Consider the following 22186-nt stretch of genomic DNA (forward strand, 5'->3'; position numbering starts at 1 on the left):
GGTGCGGGGTGTCACCGCGGGGATGGGAATGGGTTTGGGTTCGGTGGGTACCAGCTCTGCACTGCCAGGCCCGGCAGCAGCCCCGGGGCTCTGCGGTGCCGGGCACAGGTAAAGGGCTGTGTCAGTGCAAAATGGCACAAAAGCATCGGTACACGCAGCCCCCCATGTGCAGCCCCCAGCCTGTCTCCCACAGTCAGCAGCTGGAGCACAGGGGCTGCGTGCAGCCTTGGAATCGCAGAGTGGGGAATGGTTTGGGTGGGAACGGATCATTAAAGGCCATCGAGTCCCCCCCTGCCCCGGGCAGGGCCACCTCCCCCAGCCCAGGTCGCTCCCAGCCCCGTCCAACCCGGCCTTGAACACCCCCAGGGATGGGGCAGCCACAGCTTCTCGGGGCACCCTGCGCCAGGGGCTCACCACCCCCACAGCCCACAAGTTCTTCCTCATATCTCATCTCAATCTCCCCTCTTCCAATGTCAAACCGTTCCCCCTCGTCCCACGGCTCCCCTCCCTGACCCAGAGTCCCCCCCCAGCTCTGCTGGAGCCCCTTTAGGCACTGGAAGGGGCTCGGAGGTCTCCCCGGAGCCTTCTCTTCTCCAGGCTGACCCCCCCACCTCTCCCAGCCCGTCCTCCCAGCAGAGGGGCTCCAGCCCTCCCAGCAGCTCCGGGGCCCCCTCTGGGCCCGCTCCAGCAGCTCCGTGTCCTTCTGATGTTGGTGGCCCCGAGCTGGAGGCAGCACTGCGGGGGGGTCCCCCCAGAGCAGAATCCCCCCCAGCACCCCCGAGCCCCTCTCGGCAGGGCTGCTCTCCACCCCTCCATCCCCAGCCTGTGCTGGGACCGGGGGCTGCCCCCCCCCGGGTGCAGGACCCTGCGCTTGGCCCGGTTGGACCCCGTGAGGCTCACAGGGACCCACTCCTCCCGCCTGTCCGGGTCCCTCTGGGTGCCATCCCGTCCCTCCGGCGTGTCACCGCACCACTCGGCTCCGTGGTGTTGGCAAACTCACTCACGGTGCGCTCCATCCCACTGTCTGTGTCATTGATGAAGATACTGAACTGTGCTGGTCCCAGTATGGACCCCTGAGGGACAGGGGGTCACTCTCCCTCCCCAAGAAGGTCTCCCACCCCTTTGCTGAGGCTTTGGGGCCCAGCCCGTGCCCTGACCGTCCCCCCTCTGCCGCAGTGCCCCACGTTCAAGCGGGAGGCGGACGCCCCCGAAGTCCCCGAGCCGTTTGCGGCCGAAGCCAAGTTCTTCACGGAGTCGCGGCTGCTGCAGAGGGACGTGCAGATCGTCCTGGAGAGCTGCCACAACCAGAACATCCTGGGCACCATCCTGCACCCGGCAAGTGGGGCTGGGTGGGAGCGGGGCGGGAGAGGGTCCCGGCGGGCGGTTGGACTGCTGCTCCTCCTCTGCTGGAGATGCTAAAGGTGGTTGCAAGGTCCGGGTGCTGCTGGTGGGGGCTCGGGGCAGCTGGGAGTTGTGTGCTCTTTACTGGTGGATGTGGAAGACTGTGGTCCACCTGAGCGGCCCCCGAGGAGAGCAGAGCCCGGTGGCTATCACTGGGGTGGCCTGTGAGAGCCCTGGGGGTGCTGTGGCCAAGCCTTGTAGGGCTTTTGGGGAGCGGTGACATCTGAGGGGCTGAGCAGGGTGGGTGATGTCCTCCCTTGCAGGGGGGCAGGGGGAGGTGAGTTCTCCTCGGCACGGGGGGCACAGGGGTAGGTGGGGATGCTGTGTCCCCTGCGGCTGAGCGGCGCCGTCTCCCCTTCCCCGCAGAACGGGAACATCACCGAGCTCTTGCTGAAGGAGGGCTTTGCCCGCTGCGTGGACTGGTCCATCGCCGTCTACACCCGTGGCGCGGACAAGCTGCGCGCGGCCGAGAGGTGAGTGCGACGCCGGGAGCCGCAGGGGTGGGCGCCGCTCCGAGCTGCACCCGTGGGGTGCCCGGGGTGGCTCCAACCCCTTCTCCCCATCCACGGGGGGGTACCCCCTGCGCTCTCCAGGCTGGGAGGGAGATGCGATCTCTCATTGCAATTCTGCCCCAGCCCCACTGCCTCTGAGCTTTTGCTGGATGGCTTAATATATGGCATATGCGTCCCTGCTGGGGCCGCCAGCCCGGGCATCACGCCTGTCCCCCCACTTCCAGGTTCGCCAAGGAGCGCAAGCTGAGGATCTGGAGGGACTACGTGGCCCCCACGGCAAACCTGGATCAGAAGGACAAGCAGTTCGTAGCCAAGGTGAGGGGCTGGCAGAGCAGGGGAGGGGGCAGCGGGGTCTGCCTGCGCGGGGGCGGAGGGCAGGGTGCCTGCCTGCCCTTGCAGCTCTCTACATGTGCGTAGACAAAACCCCAGAGGGTTTTTCCTCAGCTGCATCCCCGCCACGGACTGCAGGGCACGACCGCCCGGGTGCACGCCGGGACCGCGGGCAGGTCTGGGGTGGGAAGAGGTGAAACAGAGGGGAGGGGAAGGGCTGGTGGGTGCCCATCGCTCCGGCTGGCAGGGGTGCTCTCACCCTGCCTTCCACTCTCCTGCTGCCCACGGTGGTTTGGGCTCGATGGTTTTCCATCCCCTCCCCTGCCTGCGTTCCCAGCGCCGTGTCCGGCTGCGGTCCCAGGGGGCTGCTGGTGTGGAGCCGGGGGGCTCCGTGGGGCAGAGCCCATGGCCAGCACCGCCTTGCAGCAGCTGGCCCAGCTCCAGAGCCTCGCTAGCCCCACGCATGAGAGCAGCTCTGGGGTTGCCCCAGTGCCGCGGTGCCCATGTTCCTGCCGCCAGGAAAGCGTGCGTCCTGGCTTCTTCCCCGCTCCTTCCCTTTTCCTTCCCTTGCTCCTTCCCTTCTTCTCCCTTGCTTCTTCCCTTTTCCTTCCCCGATTCTTCCCTTTTCCTTCCATTGCTCCTTCCCTTGTCCTTCCCCTGCCCCTTCCCTTTTCCTTCCATTGCTCTTTCCCTGCTGCTTCCCTTGCTCCTTCCCTTCTCCCTTGCTTCTTCCCTTTTCCTTCCCCAATTCTTCCCTTTTCCTTCCATTGCTCCTTCCCTTTTCCTTCCCCTGCTCCTTCCCTTTTCCTTCCATTGCTCTTTCCCTGCTCCTTCCCTTGCTCCTTCCCTTGCTCCTTCCCTTTTCCTTCCCCTGCTCCTTCCCTTTTGCTTCCATTGCTCTTTCCCTGCTCCTTCCCTTGCTCCTTCCCTTCTCCTCCCTTGCTTCTTCCCTTTTCCTCCCCGCTCCTTCCCTTTTCCTTCCCTTGCTCCTTCCCTTCTCCTCCCTTGCTTCTTCCCTTTTCCTTCCCCGATTCTTCCCTTTTCCTTCCATTGCTCCTTCCCTTTTCCTTCCCCTGCTCCTTCCCTTTTCCTTCCATTGCTCTTTCCCTGCTGCTTCCCTTGCTCCTTCCCTTCTCCTCCCTTGCTTCTTCCCTTTTCCTTCCCCAATTCTTCCCTTTTCCTTCCATTGCTCCTTCCCTTTTCCTTCCCCTGCTCCTTCCCTTTTCCTTCCATTGCTCTTTCCCTGCTCCTTCCCTTGCTCCTTCCCTTCTCCTCCCTTGCTTCTTCCCTTTTCCTTCCCCGATTCTTCCCTTTTCCTTCCATTGCTCCTTCCCTTTTCCTTCCCCTGCTCCTTCCCTTTTCCTTCCATTGCTCTTTCCCTGCTCCTTCCCTTGCTCCTTCCCTTCTCCTCCCTTGCTTCTTCCCTTTTCCTCCCCGCTCCTTCCCTTTTCCTTCCCTTGCTCCTTCCCTTCTCCTCCCTTGCTGCTTCCCTTGCTCCTTCCCTGATTCTTCCCTTTTCCTTCCCTTGCTCCTTCCCTTTTCCTTCCCCGCTCCTTCCCTTTTCCTTCCCTTGCTCCTTCCCTTTTCCTTCCCTTGCTCCTTCCCTTTTCCTTCCCTGCTCCTTCCCTTTTCTTTCCATTGCTCCTTCCCTTTTCCTTCCCCTGCTCCTTCCCTTTTCCCTGCCGCCCTGCCCTGGCACGCTTCGGAGAGTGCAGCCGTGCCAAAGGGGAGGGCGCGAGTGGGGCTGGCGTGGGGCTGGCGTGGGGCTGCCCCTGCCCTGGGTGGTTGGGTGGTGGTGGATGTCCTGGAGGTGCCGATCCCGCGGGACGGAGGAGCCTGTGGCGCGGGTGGGTGCTGGCAGCGCCCGGGGAGGGGGGAAGCACCCCACTAGATGGTGCTGCCGCCTCGCCCAGCGCAGCGCCCGGGGATGGAGGAAGGGGGGGGGGGCTTTGGTTCTGCTGCAAACCCTGGGAGATGTGCAGCAGCCGCGTTTCTTGGAAAGTCAGCTTAACCCCTGCCCTGTCCCCCTCCCCGCCCCCGGCTGGGATCCTGCCCCGCAGCATCCTTCCGGCTGCTCCATCCCTGCTGCGGAGGAAGCCGGGGGTGGGAAGGGGGGCTGCTCCGGGGGGCTACTCCTTCCCTGCTCCTTCCCCTGCTTCTTCCCCTTTCTTTCCCTTTTCTTTCCCTTGCTCTTTCCCCGCTCCTTCCCTGCTCCTTCCCTTGCTTTTTCCCTGCTCCTAATCCCTTTTCCTTCCCCTGCTTCTTCCCCTGCTCCTTCCCTTGCTTTTTCCCTGCTCCTAATCCCTTTTCCTTCCCCTGCTTCTTCCCCTGCTCCTTCCCTTGCTCTTTCCCTGCTCCTTCCCTTTTCCTCCTTCCCTTCTTCCCTTCTCCTTCCCTTCTCCTCCTTCCCTCTCCTTTCCTTTTCTTTCCATTTTCTTTCTCTTGCTCCTTCCCTTTTCCTTCCCTTTTCCTCCTTCCTTTTTCCACCTTCCCTTCTTCCCTTCTCCTTCCCTTCTCCTCCTTCCTTTCTCCTTCCCTTTTCTTTCCATTTTCTTTCTCTTGCTCCTTCCCTTTTCCTTCCCTTTTCCTCCCTCCTTTTTCCTCCTTCCCTTCTTCCCTTCTCCTTCCCTTCTCCTCCTTCCTTTCTCCTTCCCTTTTCTTTCCCTTTTCTTTCTCTTGCTCCTTCCCTTTTCCTTCCCTTTTCCTCCTTCCTTTTTCCTCCTCCCCTTCTCCTCCTCCCCTTCTCCTCCTTCCCTTCTCCTTCCCTTCTCCTTCCCTGCCTGCCTCGGGGGTCTCCGCCTGCCCCGGCTGTGTGGTAAACCGTGGCGGCAGCCGCGGCGGCAGGGCTTGGCACAGAGCGTGCCCGGCTGGGCGCGCGGTGGTGCTGCCGGGCAGGGCAAAGCCGGGAGCTCTCGCTGCCGGTCCCATCTCAGCCGGCTTAATTTAGCTCATCCGTGCGGTGCTGTCGCCAGGATCTGTATGTATGAAGGTGGCCCGAACGCCAAGCCCAGGGGGTCCCCGGGGGGGTCGCGGAGGTGAGACCCTCATCCCTGGGGAGGAGGACCCCGTTTGGTCCCTCCCCGAGGTGCCGCTGTGGTGGTGAGAAATAACGCCCGGGCAGATTTCCCCCGTGGGCACAGGGACGGCTGTGCCAAGGCGCTGGCTTGCTCGGAAGCGCCATCCTGCCGCTGGCAGGAGCTGCTGCCGGAGCCCGCGCCAGGAGCCGGCACGGGGGCCGTTAGTCATGCTTTGCTCAGCAGCTTGCGGAGGGCTGGCGGAGGGGGCGGGCGGCCGCTCCTTGGCATTTCGAAGGCGCCCGTCATTTTGTTGAATAGCTCGCCCGCGGGCTGGGACGCCGGCGGAGAGCTGCGGCGGGCGGGCAAGGCAGCAAAAGCTGTCGGCGGTGGGTTTGGGGCTCAGCGGTATCGCCGGGCGCTGCTGTGGGGCAGCCCTCCCTCCGGCAGCGGTGGGAATCCCTGGAGCGGAGGGCACCCCGGTGTGCATCCCGCTGAGCGTCCCCGTTCTGGGCACAGCCCCTCGCTCTGCTGGGGTCCCCCCCAGGTCTGGGCACACTTGCCCGGGGTCCGCTCCGGTGCGGTTTGGCTGCCCTGGCTCTGCGGGGAGAGCCCCCGAAGGCGGTGAGTGCCGCGCCGCCGTCCGGCTGCCTGGCGAGGAGACGCGGGATTTCCGCGCTTTGGGTTAAAACCTGCTCTTTACGCAAACCGGTGCAAATCAGCGTTTAGGGAGCTGTCGGCCCACCCCCACCCCCCGCTACCCCCGGGCACCGTCGGTTTTGCCGTGTCAATTTTTGGTCTTTTTCCTTTCCCGGGAATTGTAAGTGACATGGAAAATCAGGACAAATGACCGCACACCTCGGAGCGCCGGAGCTCAACCCAGAGCCGGGCACGTGCCCGGCCGCCCCGAGGGACCCCGTGAGCCCCCCCCCAACTCCTCCCAGCACCCTGCCGAGGGGTCGCAGCACCCGCAGGCAGCAGGCGGGCAGGCAGGCAGCGGGCAGGCAGCGATGGCTCTGGCGCTGAAGCCGCCTCCGTGCTCGGCAAAACGCCGAGGTGCTCGTTTGCAGCGGCAGAGCTGACGTAGGAGCTGGCAGGGAGGGAGGAGGAGGAGGAGGAGGAGGAGGAAGAAGATCCCAACCTGTCTTTGCACCATTGAGCAACCGCGGCAAATCGGCTCCGGCTAATTTTGGATCCCGCTGCCGTCGCGGTCGGCTGCCGGTGCTTTGAGCCAGAGGGGTTGGGTTTAGGGGAGAAATTAAGGCTTGGCCTCCATCGTGGGTTTGATGCCCGTGAGTGGCAAGAAGAAGAGCGGTGGAATGAAGACGGCGAAGAGGCCGGAGGCTTTCTCCCGAACTCCCTGCGTCAGCTCGTCTCGCAGCACCCCGGAATTTGGGACAAGCGTTGCTCAGAGCTGAACGCAGCGTGCCGAAAGCCATCCTCTGCCAAAAGCTGTTTATAACACAGCGATTGTACGCAGGGCTGGAGGGCTGTGCGAGGCTCTGCCCTCCCGTCCCCCCGCTGCGGGGCAGGATCGGGCCCCTGGGGGTGGGGGGGGGTGGGGGGGAGCAGCGGTTGAGAGCAGCCGCTCGCCCGGAGCGCGTTGGGCTCCGTGGGCAGCCCCTCGGCCGCATCCAGCCTCGCTGGCAGGGCGCTGCGTCGCCTCCTGCCACGCTCCAGCGCTTTGCGGGCTGGAGGAGGCGGTTGTGGATGAGCTGTGCCTGTGTCTTTTTTTTTTTTTTTCCTTTTTTTTTTTTCCTTCCCCCCCATCCCTTTGCAAGGAGCCTTCATCGCGGCCAAACCATCTCAGATCTCAGAGGCATCTGCCAAAGGCAGCCCGGGAGCTGCTCTGCTGCCGAGCTGAGCGCCAAACACCGCCGCAACCCCTCAAAAAGCAGTTTTCCCTTCACGGCCCCTCTCTCGGTGCTGGGCACCGGCTCCCAGAGTGCCACCGTCACTGTCCCACAAGGTGCAGGCAGTCGCTCCTGGATTTGGGGATGCACCCCTGATCCCTCTCCCAGGGGAGCTAACGAGGTGCCCTCATTACCGCGGGGCAGGGAGCGCAGCAGGCAGGGACAGGCAGCCCTGGGGAGCCGCGGGGCACAGCGGCAGCGAGGTGAATTGGCCCCGCTGGTCCCCGGGCACGGGGGTCCCCGACCCCGTGAGCAGCCGGGGGAGCTGCTGGGGCAAAGCCGGCGGCGGGGGCGGAAAATGGGAAACCTTGTTGGCATCACCGCTGGCAGCGAGAACAGCTTGGCGTGGGAAAAATACTGCCCGGGCGCCGCTCTGAGCTTCTTACCCCGGGGGGGGGCGAGCAGGGATGGGGGGAGCAGGGATGCAGGGGGAGCAGGGATGGGGGGAGCAGGGATGGGGGGAGCAGGGATGCAGGGGGAGCAGGGATGCAGGGGGAGCAGGGATGGGGGGAGCAGGGATGGGGGGAGCAGGGATGCAGGGGGAGCAGGGATGGGGGGAGCAGGGATGGGGGGAGCAGGGATGCAGGGGGAGCAGGGATGGGGGGAGCAGGGATGGGGGGAGCAGGGATGCAGGGGGAGCAGGGATGGGGGGAGCAGGGATGGGGGGAGCAGGGATGCAGGGGGAGCAGGGATGGGGGGAGCAGGGATGGGGGGAGCAGGGATGCAGGGGGAGCAGGGATGGGGGGAGCAGGGATGGGGGGAGCAGGGATGCAGGGCGAGCAGGGATGGGGGGAGCAGGGATGGGGGGAGCAGGGATGGGGGCGAGAGCGTCACCCAGCCCCCCCCGCCACGCAGCCGGCTGGAGGAGCCTGGGCTGGGGGTGAAGGCTGCGTCCCGGGGAAGCGGCAGCGGAGCACGCAGGCTCTGCGAGCAGCAGCTGCAGAGATTTTTAAAAAAAAAAAAACAAACCCCAAAAAAATCCCTTCAATCCCTTTATCAAAGTGCCTTTTGGAGGCAGGTGAAGCCACAATAAATATTGGATAAAGGAAGCTGGCCACAGCGAGCTGAGAAATTGTTAGCAAGAAAAATGGCACGGCCTCTGCGGCTGTGCTGAGTCTCCCGTTTTGCTCCTGCTGTCACCTCTGTCACCGTGTCGTGTCCCCCCCCGCCCCCTCCTGCCCGCAGGGTCCCCGGGGAGGGGGCTGCAAAGCACCTTCTGCTGCTTCCACGCATGGGGCGCTGCGGCCGAGCCGGGGCTGCGGCTCCTGCCCGGAGGAGGGGAGTGGGTGCCCGAGGAGGGGTGGGCACCGGGGATGCCCCTCGGCTCCTGCTGCCGCATGCCGTGTCCTGCCTGCGCCCTGCAGCGGCAGGGTCCCCCGGTGCTGCCATGCCCTGCAGCATCCCGCTCCCCTGCGCAGAGCCGTCGCAGCCGGGACAGCCTGGCGAAGGGTCCTGCAAGTTAATTCCTGCCGAAAAGGGGATGCTCAGCACCGGAGGGGCTCGGCGAGTCCCTGGTGTGGGTTGTTGGCTCCTGCCCGTATCCCGGGCTGTGCCGGAGGCCGGTGTGCCGGGAGCCAGCGGCTGCCTGCCGGCGAGAGCGTGCCCTGCTGCCAGAGCACACGTGCCATCTGACCGCTGCTTCTGCCGCGCCGCCGACGTGGAAGTGCGGAGTGCGCGTGATGGATGCGTAACGTCGCGCAGGATTTGCCCCCGCCTCTGACCCGCAGCCCCCCCGGCTGCGGTCTCTCATCCTCACGTCTGGTTCTTACTAAGCCTTTTTCTGCGGGAGGGAAGGGGTAGGTGCCCAGCGCCCTGCTGGGGTCCCATCCTGACCCCTCCGGCCGTGAGGATGCCCTGAAGCATGAGATTTGATTACTCCAGTTAGCGCGCGGACTGCTTTGGGCTCCGTTCTGCCTATGAAAAACAAAGGTTCTGTGTCCCGGGAGGACGGGAGACGGTGGGTAGGGCCGTCCCCTGGGGGAGGTTTGCCGCGCCGAGAGGAGCCCTGGCGATCCTCGGTGTCTGCTTTAATTTTAATTCCTGTAATCCTGTTATCCCTTTGGCTAAGCATGTTTGGAGGGACTGATGTGCTTGCTGGGGCAAAAAGTGCTGCAACGGGGGGGGGGGGGGGGCAAGTCAGTGCCCTCCTCCCTCCGCTTCCCCCCGCGCTCTGGCTCGATTCTGGGGGGTGTGTGGGGCTGCGCTCGTCACGGGAACCTTTTGCCCTGGTGGGACTGGGAGGGACTGGGTTTGTGCTGGGAGCGGGCAGGCAGGGGAAGGTCCGTACCGTGCCAGCGGGAATACCCGGCTACCGCTCGGTCTGGGCTGGAGAGTGGCCATTAATGAAAACTGAGAAGATTAAACCAGCGTGCCCTGAGCGCCGCGGTCCTCCTCCTGCCTGCGCGGCCCCGCCTGCCTCCGCCACCAGTTTTTCTAATTAATTTGCTCCCGGTGTGCGTGGAGAACCACCAGGCCAGGACACGCTGTTGCACGCCGGTGGGGTGGAAGAGTCTCGGCCGCGGGCTGTGCTCGCTCCCTCCTCTACGTGCACTCACCGCTGTCGCTGCCCGTGGTCCAGTCCCCTCTCTGGGTTTGTTTCTGGAGTGAAATATTGGGGGGCTGAGCCCTGGCAGGCGCTGGCGATGTGCTGGGGTGTTGTGGCATCCTCGGATGGGGACCTCGCAGGGCTCTGGCTGGCGCTGAGCACCTCTGGCTCGGGGAAGGGGACCGTGCCGGCCACCGCGTTCGCTCCAGTGACCCACTGGCCACCCGGGATGGGATTGGGGCCACTCACTCTGTGCCATCTGCCAGGGACCAAAGCCGGGGTGGGTCGTGGTACGTGCCAGAGCGCGGGCAGCATCGCGGCGGTGCCCGGCTCCGGGGCTCGTGCTGCCTGCGGGCACGGTGTTCACCTCGTCCTCTCTCCCTCCCTCCCTCCCCAGGTGATGCAGGTGCTGAACGCGGACGCCATCGTGGTGAAGCTGAACTCTGGGGACCACAAAACCATTCACCTGTCCAGCATCCGACCCCCCCGGCTGGAGGGGGACAGCACGCAGGTGACCGTGGGGACGTGTGGCGGGGAGGTGACCCTGGGGTGGGACAGGGACGGTGCTCTGCTCCGCTCCCCGGCGGTGCGGCATCTCTGCCGGGCAGCGATCGCCGGCGTCCGTGACCATCCCTGGATGGAGTCCCCTCCCCGGGGGGGCTCCTCTTCTATCCGGCCCGACCCCTCTCTGCCAAGTACCCCTTTTTTTCTTCCTGGGGGAGCCCCATCGGACAGGACGCAGGAGGTCTTGGCGAGGGTTTGACCGGGCACTCTGATGGCTGCAGCGACACCGATGCCTCCCTCGTCCCCTGCCTCAGTTTCCCCCTCGGTATCACGGGTGCCATTGCGGTTCTGTGCTCTGGGGAGGTGGGAGATCCCCATTTCCAGGGCGAGGGGCTGGGGGATGTGCTGGCGGATGTGTGACCCGTCCCTGCGGATTCGCGCCCCTCCGTGGCACACGGGCAGCGGGGTCTGGCTGCTCGGCACCCTTGGCTCCTTTGCCAGCTCTGCCCTCCCCTTCCCCTGCGGCCCATCGCTGTGGGGACAAGCAGGAGGCTGCGGGGCTGCTGCCGGTGATGCATAGGATGCAAAACCCCTTTGCTTTTCCTTTTCCTCCCCGCTGTGCCGCTCAGCGAGGTGCTCGGCCGTGCCGTGCCGTGCTGCGCCGGGCATCTCTGCCCTCCGCCGTGGGGCTGGCTGGGGTCGGGCAGCGCTTCCCTCCTTCCTCCTCCGGCTCGAAGGGATGCCGGGGTCTGACTCGCGGAGACCTCCAGCGTTGGGATCTGACGCAGGAATCCTGGGGACTGAAGCCTTTGGAAAACGCCGCGTCGTTCGTGCGCGGTTTGGTCTCCGCTGTGCTGCGTTTGAGCATCTCGCGAGCCGGCGTGCCCCGGACCTCGCGCCCCCGCGCTCGGCGCTGACATGAAAGCGCCCAAAATAAGCTCTGCCGCGTGGCTGCAGGTGGCACGCTGCGTCCCCTTCACCTCCCGTCAAAGCGCCGCTGCCGGGCTGGGAGCTGCGGTGCCGGTTTGATCCCCGTGCCCCTCTCTCAGCACGGAGTGGGCAGCCGGTCCCTGCCGGCAGGGCTGGGGGCACAGGAGCCAGGCACTGCCCGGCTTCGCCTGGTGGCAACAGATGTCAAACCACCCAAAAAGCTCCTTGGGGCAGGGATTTACCTGCTTCCTGCTTTTTTCTTTACTTTATTTGTTCCCCCGCACTGGCAAATGGTTGATGGAGAGCCGCTGAGACCCCCGCTGAGCACCCGCGTTATTCCTAGGGGAAACCTCATCCAGCGCCGCTGGGAGATGGCGAGGAGCGCTCCCGCCGGCCAGCGAGGATGGGGCTTTCCAGCCGGCAGCGGCGAGCCAACCTTCCCCCAGGATTACGCGACAGCCGCCTTTTCCAGGCTTGTTTTTTTCCCCAGCTGGCATCGCCGCGCTTGAGCCTCGCCGCACTGGCGAGCGACGGCACCCGCGTGCCGCGGCTCCCCGAGCCGTTGGTGCCCGCGCCGGGGCAGAGCCCGGGTTGCTGTGGGAACGGCATTTTGGAAATTCCTCCCTCCCAGGATGCCGCCTTGTTTTGTACACACTGAATTATGAATAACTTCCCAGATTAGCCTCTTCCCCCCGCTGTTTCTCTGGCGTCAGCGCTGGGTGGACGGGAGCCGCTGCGAGCCGAGCGGCACGCTTGCATGCCGGAGGGCGGCTGCAAAGCAGCCACCGGTGCTGGCGGGGGGGAACGTGCCCCTTCGTGCACCACCGGCACCGTGCGGCGCTGCCGGGAGGAGTGCGGTTTCTTTGCCCGGCGGTCGCGGTCTCCAAGGAGACTGCAGAAAGGCGGCTGGCCCCCCGCCGCGTTGCCGGCTTCCCCGGCAAAATCCTTCGCTCGCTTTGGCGCTGTGGCCCCGGCGCGCGGGTGGTTGCCTTCTCCCTGCCTGCCGGGAGCTGCCGGGCTCGCTGCCGGCCCCGCTGCCATCCACGGTGCTGCCCCGGGGGATGCCCGGAACGTGGGCTCTTTCCCCCCCCACCGAGTCTGGGGTCTCGCTGCAGATGCCCCAGAATTGTCCGGATCGCAGCCAAATCGCTGGTCGGCATCTGGCGTCTCGTTTGGGGAGCTCGCCGTAGGGAGCCAGCTCGGTATTCGGAAGCACCAGCGCCTTTATGTTGCATCCAGGTTTTGCAGGCGCCGGGTCCTGCTGCCGGACCCTCTGGTGGGGTGAAGTGACCCGTCCTCACCAGCGTGGCCCGGCCGGCGCCACCCCGGCTCGAGCAGCACCGCTGCGGGGCAGGACCTGCTTCCGCCTCCCTCCTCTCCTCCCTTCTCCTCCCGGAGTTGGGGCTGGTGGCGCTCCGGACCCCGTCCTGCCCTGGGCACGGGGAGGGCCTTTGTGACGGTGACGGCTGCAGTGGTGACATTCAGAAAATACCAGTTTGGGTACTTGGCTGGCTGGTGCCACGCCGGCCACCTGCTTGGGCGTCCCCAAATCAGGAGGGTTTCGAGCCCCGGCGCTGGCGTCAGCTCTCTTGCCCTTCGTGGTCTCCCCACCGCTGCTTGTGGGGTGCAGGAGCGGGTTCGGCCACCCCGGCTTGAGGATGCCCCAGTTAAACCTCATTTATATAGTTTATAAAACAGAAGAACCATCAAAAAAACCCAATGGCCAACCAAAAATGGCCAGTGCAGGCAAACCGGGCGCTTGCTGCTGTGTCCCTCACCCCCGAGTCAGTGCTTTGCTGCTCACAGGGGGGTGATTGGTGCCCGGGGACCCTTTGCGGCTGCTGCTCCCCCTTTACTCCCTGCTCCACCTCCGCAGAGTCCTGTTGAAGGTCTGTGACAAGTGGTGTCCCTCAGGGGTTGGTACTGGGTCCAGTCCTGTTTGATATATTCATCAACGATGTGGATGAAGGGATGGAGTGTACCATCAGCGAGTTTGCTGGTGACACAACACTGGGAGGGGTGGCTGATGCCGGAAGGCTGTGCTGCCGTACAGTGTGACCTGGCCAGGCTGGAGAGTTGGGCGGAGAGGAACCTCATGAAGTTCACCAAGGGCAAGTGTAGGGTACTGCATCTGGGGAGGAATAACCCCACACACCAGTACAGGTCGGGGGCTGACCTCCCGGAGAGCAGCTCTGTGGAAAGGGACCTGGGAGTCCTGGGGGACAACAGGATGACCACGAGCCAGCAATGTGCCCTGGTGGCCAAGAAGGCCAATGGCATCCTGGGGGGCATCAAGCAGAGCATGGCCAGCAGGTGGAGGGAGGTCATCCTCCCCCTCTGCTCTGCCCCGGTGAGGCCACATCTGGAGCACTGTGTCCAGTTCGGGGCTCCCCGGGTCAAGAGGGACTGGGAACTGCTGGAGAGGGTCCAGCAAAGGGCTGCAGAGATGATGAGGGCACTGGAGCATCTCTCTGATGAGGAAGGGCTGAGGGACTTTGGGGCTTTTAGTCTGGAGAAGGGAAGGCTGAAGGGGGATCTTATCAATGCTTATCAATCCCCAAAGGGCGGGTGCCGGGGGGTGGGAACGGTCTTTGTTCAGCGGTGCCCAGTGACAGGACAAGAGGGAACGGGCACAAACGTGACCATGGGCAGTTCCATCTCAACCTGAGGAGGGACTTCTCTCCCGTGGGGGCGGCAGAGCAGTGGCACAGCTGCCCAGAGAGGGGGGGGAGTCTCCCCCTCTGGAGCCATTCCAAACCCGCCTGGAGGTGTCCTGTGCCACTGCTGGAGGTGCCCCTGCTCTGGTGGGGGTGGTACTGGGGGAGCTCCAGAGGGCCCTTCCAGCCCCCACCAGTCCGGGATGCTGGGATTCCGTCTGGAGCTTTCTGCACTGCACTGGGGGGCTCGGTGTGGGAGACCCCCATCCTTCCTGCCCTTGCAAAGGCGGAGCCTGAGCTCAAGGCACGCGCGTATATATATATATATATGGGGTTGATTTGGGGCTGTTCGGGAAGGCTTTGCCCATGAGGTGCAGCGTGTGGGTCCGGCAGCTCCGTAGCAGAGCGCTGGGGCTTCGGCAGCGTCGGCCGCGAGCTGCTGTGCCGCGGTTGGGGCGAGACGCGTACCCACCGGAGCAGGTAGCGCGTAGTTAAGCGCGGCTCCGCCGGGGAGATCCATCTCCATCCCGCCGAGCGCAAATTGGTCCCAAGGCACCTGATGGAGTAGATGGGAAATGACAAACTGAAAATTCAGCGTAATAAAATCCTACAGCCTTTCATCTCCCGCCTTCATCACCCAGCGCGAAATGAATGCTGAGAGCGGGAGCTGATAGCGTTTAATATCTCTATCGCTTGTCTCTGTCGAGGAGCATAATGTATTCAGATGAAGATGCATCTCCAGGTGCTGCGTCTGAAGGTGCGGTGCCGGTGCTGCGGTGCGCGGGGATGGCCGGAGCCCCTCGCCGGGGCGGCCGGAGCCCCTCGCCGGGCTGTCCCCCTCGATTCGGGGCAGGGTCTCCAGGGCAGGAGTGGTGGTGGTGATCCTTCCCCGGGCCATGTCCTGCCACCACCGGTGTGGGCTTAGCGGCTTGCCAGGATGGAGCCGTACCACCGCGCTCACCGCGGCCGGTGCTGCGCTCGCCTCTGGTGAAATTGCCCAGTCCTTGTCTGGCCGGGATGGAGCCGGGGCCAGTTTGACCCCACAGCCTCACAGCAGGAGCTTGTCTCGCAGCAGGACTCCACATTTGGGGCTCAAAGCTTGGGGGGGGGGCTCCAATTTTGGGGGAGTAGCGAGGTGTCTCCGGGCACGGGGAAGCCCTTCTCCATCTCTGCTGCCGATGCCCACCGCTCCGGCATCCCGCACCACTCAGCCCTCCTGCCCCGCGGTGGGGTTTGCGGTGGGGTTTATGGTCTGTTTGGCCGTTTTTGCGTGTTTTGGTGGGACGGGGTGGGGAGAGCAAACCCTGGGGAGGCGCGGGGCTGCGAGGGGCTGCGGGCAGCACCCGGTGATTCTGGCTCAGGGACCGGCGCTTTCCTGCGTCTCGGTGTCACCACCGTTTTTCCGGAGGTTTCAGCTTTGCTTTTTTAATGAGAAGTTCCCTCCCTCGGACAGCTAAATTACAGAATCTCGTTAGCGGCTCTGTGCTCCTGCAAGCTATATTTGCCCAATTGATGCAACGACGGTACAAATCTGCTCCTGTCCCCCAATTTATCTAAATTGATATCTTAATTGGTAATACTCTCGGAGTGGGGGAGTGAAACACATGGCCCCTGATTCAAAGAGAAGAAACGGGAGAAAAACCCCATCCTGCTGGTGGTGGGTTGGGGTTTGGGTTTTTTTTGAAGTCTGAGAGCGGAGCAGCGTCTGCCGGGGGGGCTCGGGGCTGCGGGAGCTGGGAGGGAGGAGGTGGAAAGGGGACCGGGAATGGAGATGTCCCGGCTCCTGCCCTGGCTGTGCCGCTGCTCGGGGACTCGCCGGTCCCTGCTCCTCCTGCCTGCGCGGCGGAGATAAGGTTGACATTGGTGGTGGTGGTGGGGGGATTTTTTCAAGGATGGTCTTGATGGCCCTGGGGCACCTTCCAGCCGTGTTTTCGGAGGACACAAAGCCAAGGATGTTTGTTTTTTCTTGTTTATCCCGCTGGCTCACGCCTGTCCACCCACCCCACACCGGTGGGGTGCTGGGGAGGGCTCCCGGGCACCTTTGGGTGCCCCCAACCCCCTTGGGTGCAGGGCACAAGGGTGGTGGGTGTCGGGAGGAGCGGGACCCCCGGTGCTGCCCCGGGGCTCGCCGGCTGCCAGCGCTCTGCCGGAGCGACGGCAAACCTCGCGGCTGCCGGCAGCGCGTTTGGCACGGCGGCAGCTAATCGTGAAGCCGACCCGAGCCAGCGTCAGGGCTGTCACCGCGCTGGGTAAACTTGGAGGAGCCGGTGCCGCCGTGAACGGAAAGCAGCGGAAAGCTGGAAGCGCAGGGAAGCTGGAAATGGCTTCAGAAAAAGCAAAAAAAAAAAAACCACAAAACCCAAACCAGATGGATTTGGGCTTGGATGGGTTTTTTTCACCCTTCCACATGGGCTTGTGCGCGGGTTCCTCGGCTTTCTGATCCGTTTCCAAAGGCGGGGAACTGCTGGCTCCCGTTGGGCTGCGAGCAGATGAGGGATAAACCGGCCCCCGCGCCCGGCAGCCTCCGGAGAGTGGGAACTGGCGCCGGAGAGGGGTCCTTTTCCCGACCGGTGGGGGCTCCTCGCAGCCGGGGATCATCCTGGCAGGAGCCCCGCTCAGGCTCGACCCGCCGGGGGGGGCTCAGCATCTCTGCTCGGTGGGGATGCGGGGTCCTGTGGGACACGTCCCTCGCCGTACCGCTTCCCCTCTGGTCTCGTGTGTTTTGGGGTGATGCTGGGCGAAACGCAGGCGGCCCCGTCCGTCTGTCCGCCCAGCCGGGCACGGCGTGTCCTGCCGCAGAGAGCAGTGCCGCCGGAAGGTTGGAAGGTTTGGCTGCGCACCGCCGGCTCCCCGAGGTGCCGGTATTTGAGTCCTGACAAAGATGTCGCTCTGCCGCGAATCTCACGTCCCATCTCTCTCCCAGCACCGCCGCCTGGTGACCCGCACCACCCCCTTCGCCGCCGGGCAGTGACGAGCGATGCCGGGATGAAGGCTGCTCCTCATCCTCCTGCCCGCCGGCTCACCGCCACGCTCCAGCAGGTCTTTTTTTAAGAAAGAGCCGTATTTTACCCACCCAAACCCCATCAAACGGCGGTACTTTCTCTCTGCTCCTTTCCCTGACGCTCGCTGGCCGCCCAGGGTATATATGTGAAACTGGGAGCGTTTTGTACAGACGACCTGCCCGCCTTGTTGCCGGCACCGCCGGCGCAGGATCTGCCGGGGGCTGCACGGCCGAGGAAGGGAAGGGGATGGGCCGCGAGGTCGAGGGCAGCCCGGACCCCTCGAGCCGCTGGTTTGGACGCTGTTTGAGGTGGATTTATAACCCTGTTTGAGTTCTGGGCAACGAGCTGCTCGGGAGGGATCCCGTCACACCTGGTTTTCGCAATCGCAGCTGCTTTATCCCCGGAAATGAGCTTTTTCCTTCAGCGTCGTGACACTTCGGGACTCGCTGGCAGAGCCTCGGGCGCCTCTGGGGGTGCCTGGTCCCGCTCGGCCCCTCTCTCGGTGGGAGCCGCCGGCGGTCGGTGCCGCGCTCGGCGAGGCGAGGGCTGCTCGACAGATGGTTTGCAGGTGTCTGCCTGGTGCTTTTCTGCAGCGCGCCGGATTTTGGAGAGAGGGCGGCTGCGCTCGGCTTGGCAGGAGTTTGAACGTTAGCTGTGAACGCGGATCGGTTCCTCCTGTCCCTGCAGAGGCTCTTCTGGCATCCTCGGCTCGGCTCTGGGGAGCGCGGGCGATGCCGCGGCCCCTGCCAGGAGAGGCGGCGCTGCGGCACGGCACGGCACGGCTGGCTGCGCCGCATCCCCGTGGTTGGGAGTTTGGCAGAGGCCGCTTGGAGGTGGCGCGTTGGTCGGCGAGCAAAGCGCGCGGTTTGCTTTGCAAAGCCCCCCCGGAGCCGTTTGGGTGATGGCACAAATGATGGCGGTTACGGTGCCGGTGGCACGGCAGCCCAGGCTTCTCCAGCGCCAAAAAACAAGGGAGGCACTCGCTTCCCTGGCTTGCCCCCCGTAGCCCCTCTCCAATTCGGTGCTGGCAGCAGCTCCGCTGCCGAGCTCTGGCTTTCCCGGTGCAGCACCGCAGCCGCGGCGCGTGGGGGGTGTCGTGGTTTAAGCCCAGCCGGCAGCTAGAACCACGCAGCCGCTCGCTCGCTCGCTCCCCCGGGTCGGGATGGGGAAGAGAATCGGAAGAAGAAAAGAGAGGAAAAACTCGTGGGTTGAAGCAAAAGATGGTTTCATAGGCAGAGCAAGAGCCGCGCACGCAAGCGAAGCAGAGCGAGGAGTTCGTTGCCTCTCCCCATGGCAGGCGGGTGTTCAGCCGTCCCCGGGAAAGCCGGCTGCCATCGCGCGTAACGGTGACCGTCACTCCAAATGTCCCCCCCTCCCCTTCCTTCTTCTTCCCCAGTTTTATACCCTGAGCGTGACGTTGCGTGGTGTGGGATATCCCAGTGGTCGGTCGGGGTCAGCTGTGACGGCTGTGTCCCCTCCCGACTCCTTGTGCCCCCCAGGCTGCTCGCTGGCGGGGCGGCGCGAGGGGCAGAGAGGGCCTTGAGAGCTCAGCAACAGCTGAGACCACCGGTGCGCTACGGACATCACCCTCATCCCGACCCCAAACCTCCAGTGTACTGCCAACATCGCCCTCATCCCGACCCCAAACCACCAGTGCGCTGCCAACATCATCCTCATCCCGACCCCAAACCAGCAGTGCACTACTGACATCGCCCTCATCCTGATCCCAAACCACCAGTGCGCTGCCAACATCACCCTCATCCCAACCCCAAACCACCAGTGCGCTGCCAACATCATCCTCATCCTGACCCCAAACCAGCAGTGCGCTGCCAACATCACCCTCATCCCGACCCCAAACCTCCAGTGCACTGCCAACATTGCCCTCATCCCGACCCCAAAGCACCACTGGACTATGGACATCACCCTCATCCTGACCCCAAACCAGCAGTGCGCTGCAGACATCACCCTCATCCCGACCCCAAACCACCACTGGACTACGGACATCACCCTCATCCCGACCCCAAACCACCAGTGCGCTGCCAACATCTCCCTCATCCCGACCCCACACCACAGCCCTACACCAGCTGCTGGTAAGACAGTCACCTCTGTCCCAGCTGAAACCGCGACAGCATCCTCCGCCGGTGGTCCGGAGGGCTCCACCTGCTCGGGAGCTCCCCCCCGCTGCCCGCACCCTCGGACACGGCTTGGGGTCCCCCATGGCTTCCCCGGTACCTTTCCCGCAGGGTTATTTCATGCCTCGCTCCTTCCCTCCCCTGCCCCCGAGCCCCCGGGCGCAGCGGCAGCAGGTCTCGCCGGCGTCTCCGGTGCGGCGGTTCCTCTCCCCAGGCCGTCTGCGGCGTCTTTGGAGACACTTTGGTGACCGGGACGGAAGGAGGAGTGCCTGGACCTGCCCAGCCTGGCGGGAGCCTTGGTGGTGGGCTCCCTGGCAATCGCCCCGGTAGCCAGAGCCGAGGGCCACGGGGACTCCCCGAGGGCACCGACTACCACGAGGTGTTGACTTTTCCTTCTCAACAACGTTGCGGCGGCGGCCACGTGTGGGATGATGCTATCGGATGTCCCTCCTCTGCGTGGCGCGTTGCTTTTAGAGCCTCTGGTACCAAACTCACCTCCTGCTGTCCATCCCGGGGAGCATCCCAGGCTGCTCCCAGACTCGGTGGGATTTTCCATCCCTTCCCAGGGGGGGATCCCTCATTTCCTTGGCTTAACACCCATCTGCTGGCTTCTCCCGCTGCTCTGGGCTGTTCTTGGTGCCTTCATCCTTCTGGTAGCGGTTGGCTCAGGGCAACCAGCCCTGGAGGAACCTGGGGCATCCCCCGGCTCAGCCAGGCTCCCCCGGGACCTCCGGCTTGTCCTCATCCTCCCCGGCTGGCACGGTGAGGACCGTCCCCATCTGCAGCAGCTCAAAGCCTGCGGGTTGCACCCGGCTGGCCGGCATCTCCGTGCCGGAGTTGAATTCCAGGCTCCGGCGGCCGAGCGGAGCCCTGCCTGGTGAGGGATGCCGTACGGCTCCGCGGCGAGGGCGGCGGGGACGGGATCTTGTTTCCCTGTTTGTCGAGCAGGGTTTGTACTACCAAAAGCGCGCCGCGCTCAACGAGCATAAAAGATTAATGAGAATCAAACCCATGAACTCATCAGTGTCTCATCTCCGCTAAATTACCGTTACAAGGATCATCGTAGCTCAGCCATGTATTGTGTAACAGAACTGATTGCCGGCGTGGCCGAGGCGCGCGGTGAGCCCTGCCGCGCCGGCGGAGCAGCGCGGCGGAAAATGCAAAGTGCTGGGGCATATGGCCTTAATGTATTCTAAATATTGGCAGAGGAGAGGTGCATCTGAGGAGAGGCGGGAGCAGAAAGTGGGGGCACCGGAGTTCCCTCATCAATATTTAATGGGGGCTGCAGTAGCTTCCAGGGAGACGACATATGAAGTCAGCATGTTCTGGCAACCTGTTTTCTGCCCTCCGGGCAGCACGCTTTTTCTAGTCTAAAAACGATGAGCTTGCACATCTCTCCACCGTTCCTCTCTCCCTTCCCCCTGCGCCTTTCCCCGGTGGGCGAGTGGTTCTCCGGCAGTTGATCCGGGGCTCCGGGATCGCTGAGGTTCGGCTCCCGGCAGCGCGGGGTGCTAAAATCCCGGGGTGAGAGCTCCGGGCTGATCCAGACCCCCGGTAAAATGCCGCTGCTTTATCAGAGGAGGGTTTTGGTTTTTGTTGTTTTTTTTTTAACCCCGGGCTGGAAGCAAATGTACAAACACGCGGCGGCGCAGCCGGAGCCGGGCTCCCGAGGGATCTGTCGGGGCCAGGTACGAGGCCTGATCCCGCTTGGGTTCATTGGTGAGCTGGCACAGCGCCGCGTTCCTGTATGGATTACAGCCTCTGGCATCCCGGGAAATTGCTCCTGGCTTAGAGTAGCAGCAAAAAATAAAGGAAAAAAAAAAAAAAAAAACAAAAAAAACCCCACAAAACCCCCGAAGCGGCAAAGCAGGCGGGGGCAGCGCGGAGGAGCGGGACGGGCAGCCGGCCAGCCCTGGAGCCGCGGCGGACGCCGGTTTGGGGGCGATGGGCAGGAGCTCGCCGGCAATTACGGAGCGGCTTCTCCGGGAGGCAACGGCTCCGTGACCGCAGGCAATAGCTGACTCGCACCGCGCGGCTCCAGGGCCCGTGTCGCCCCGGGGGAGGAGGGAGGGGGGAAGATGCAGCCGGGAGGAAGATGCAGCTCCCGACCATATGCTCTGCGAGTAGCGGCAGCGCTTAAGTGCTCGGTGTTATCGACGCCGTGTAAGTAATAAGCCCTGAAGATGGGGCCGCGCTAAAATACTTCCCAAACAACTTACATTTAAGTGTTGTAATTCTTCCGACCCAGCAGAAGCGCCGGGTGTTTTGACACGGATGCTTGAAGGAGGATCCAGGCGCCTGCCAGCTCGCGTTTAGGAGGACGAGGCTCCAGCCGGGCTTCGCCTGGCGCTCTCTGGGAGCCGCTCTGCTCGGAGAGGCTTTAATCATCTCCAGCGCCCGCAGTCCACAAGCGTTCAGAGCAGAAACGGGCAGACCTGGTCTCCTCGGCGCGCGGCCGCCCGGCTTCTCGGGGCGGGCTGGGTCTGACGCCGTGCGAAGGCTGCGGCGCACGTTTCTCGCTCTGCCGGGCGCGCGTGGGAACGCTGATGGGGAGAATGAAGCTTTGACCTTTTGGTCTCATCAGGAAGCTACCGCGAGTCCTCTATTGATGGTTAAATTGCACTAAATTAGAGAGGAGCGGTGCCATTCTGCCACGTTGCTGAACCGTGCAATTAGCGCCCTGCCTAGCAACAGCACCCTTCTGCCTCGGGAAACTTAAGCCCGTGATTTTAGGTATGTGGTGAGCCTGCCTCTGCGAAGGCTTAGGGTTTTGGGTTTTTTTTTTTCCGTCCCGGCGGCGTATGGCTTTAGCAGCCTCTGCTCCAGCTGGGACGCAGCCAGCGCCGGCCGTGCCGGCAGCGCTCTGCTCCGCGCCGCAGCCGGGAAGGTTGAGTTTTGGTGCCCGACGCGGCTGCAGCGGGGGCTCTGCCTCCGCACCCGGCATCACCTCGGGTGTGACCAGAGGGGATCGCCCCTTGGTGCCTCGGCGTGACCGAGGGGACCCCCGAGGGCACGGCTGGGGCGCACGTTGGCTCAAGGGCACGGCCACGGAGCGGGCATCGCCTTGGCTGGCGTGCTGCGGCCAGCTGATGGGGTACCCGGCTCCCGGCGGCGGTGCAGGCGGTGATACCAGCAGCTCCATCACCGCAGGGACCGGCCGCAGGAGGGGGAATCCCCCATGCTGAGAGCCGAACCGGGCTGGCGTCCTCTCTCCCCCGTCCTGCGCTCGCCTTGGTTTAGAGCCGG

General features: G+C 64.1%; 1 protein-coding gene across 2 annotated transcripts in view; it reads left to right on the forward strand.

The window, feature by feature from the left end:
* SND1 (staphylococcal nuclease and tudor domain containing 1) overlaps positions 1-22186 on the forward strand; it is a 161364-nt gene that overhangs the window by 16487 nt on the left and 122691 nt on the right. For both annotated transcript variants that reach the window (XM_082484025.1, XM_082484026.1), the window contains exons 7-10: positions 1177-1335; positions 1768-1874; positions 2138-2228; positions 10113-10226. In XM_082484025.1, coding sequence (XP_082340151.1) covers positions 1177-1335; positions 1768-1874; positions 2138-2228; positions 10113-10226 — 471 coding nt within the window. The remainder of the gene's footprint in view (positions 1-1176; positions 1336-1767; positions 1875-2137; positions 2229-10112; positions 10227-22186) is intronic.

This window comes from Vanellus vanellus (genome assembly GCF_965231255.1).
Source record: "Vanellus vanellus genome assembly, chromosome: 1".
Classification (NCBI taxonomy): Eukaryota; Metazoa; Chordata; class Aves; order Charadriiformes; family Charadriidae; genus Vanellus; species Vanellus vanellus.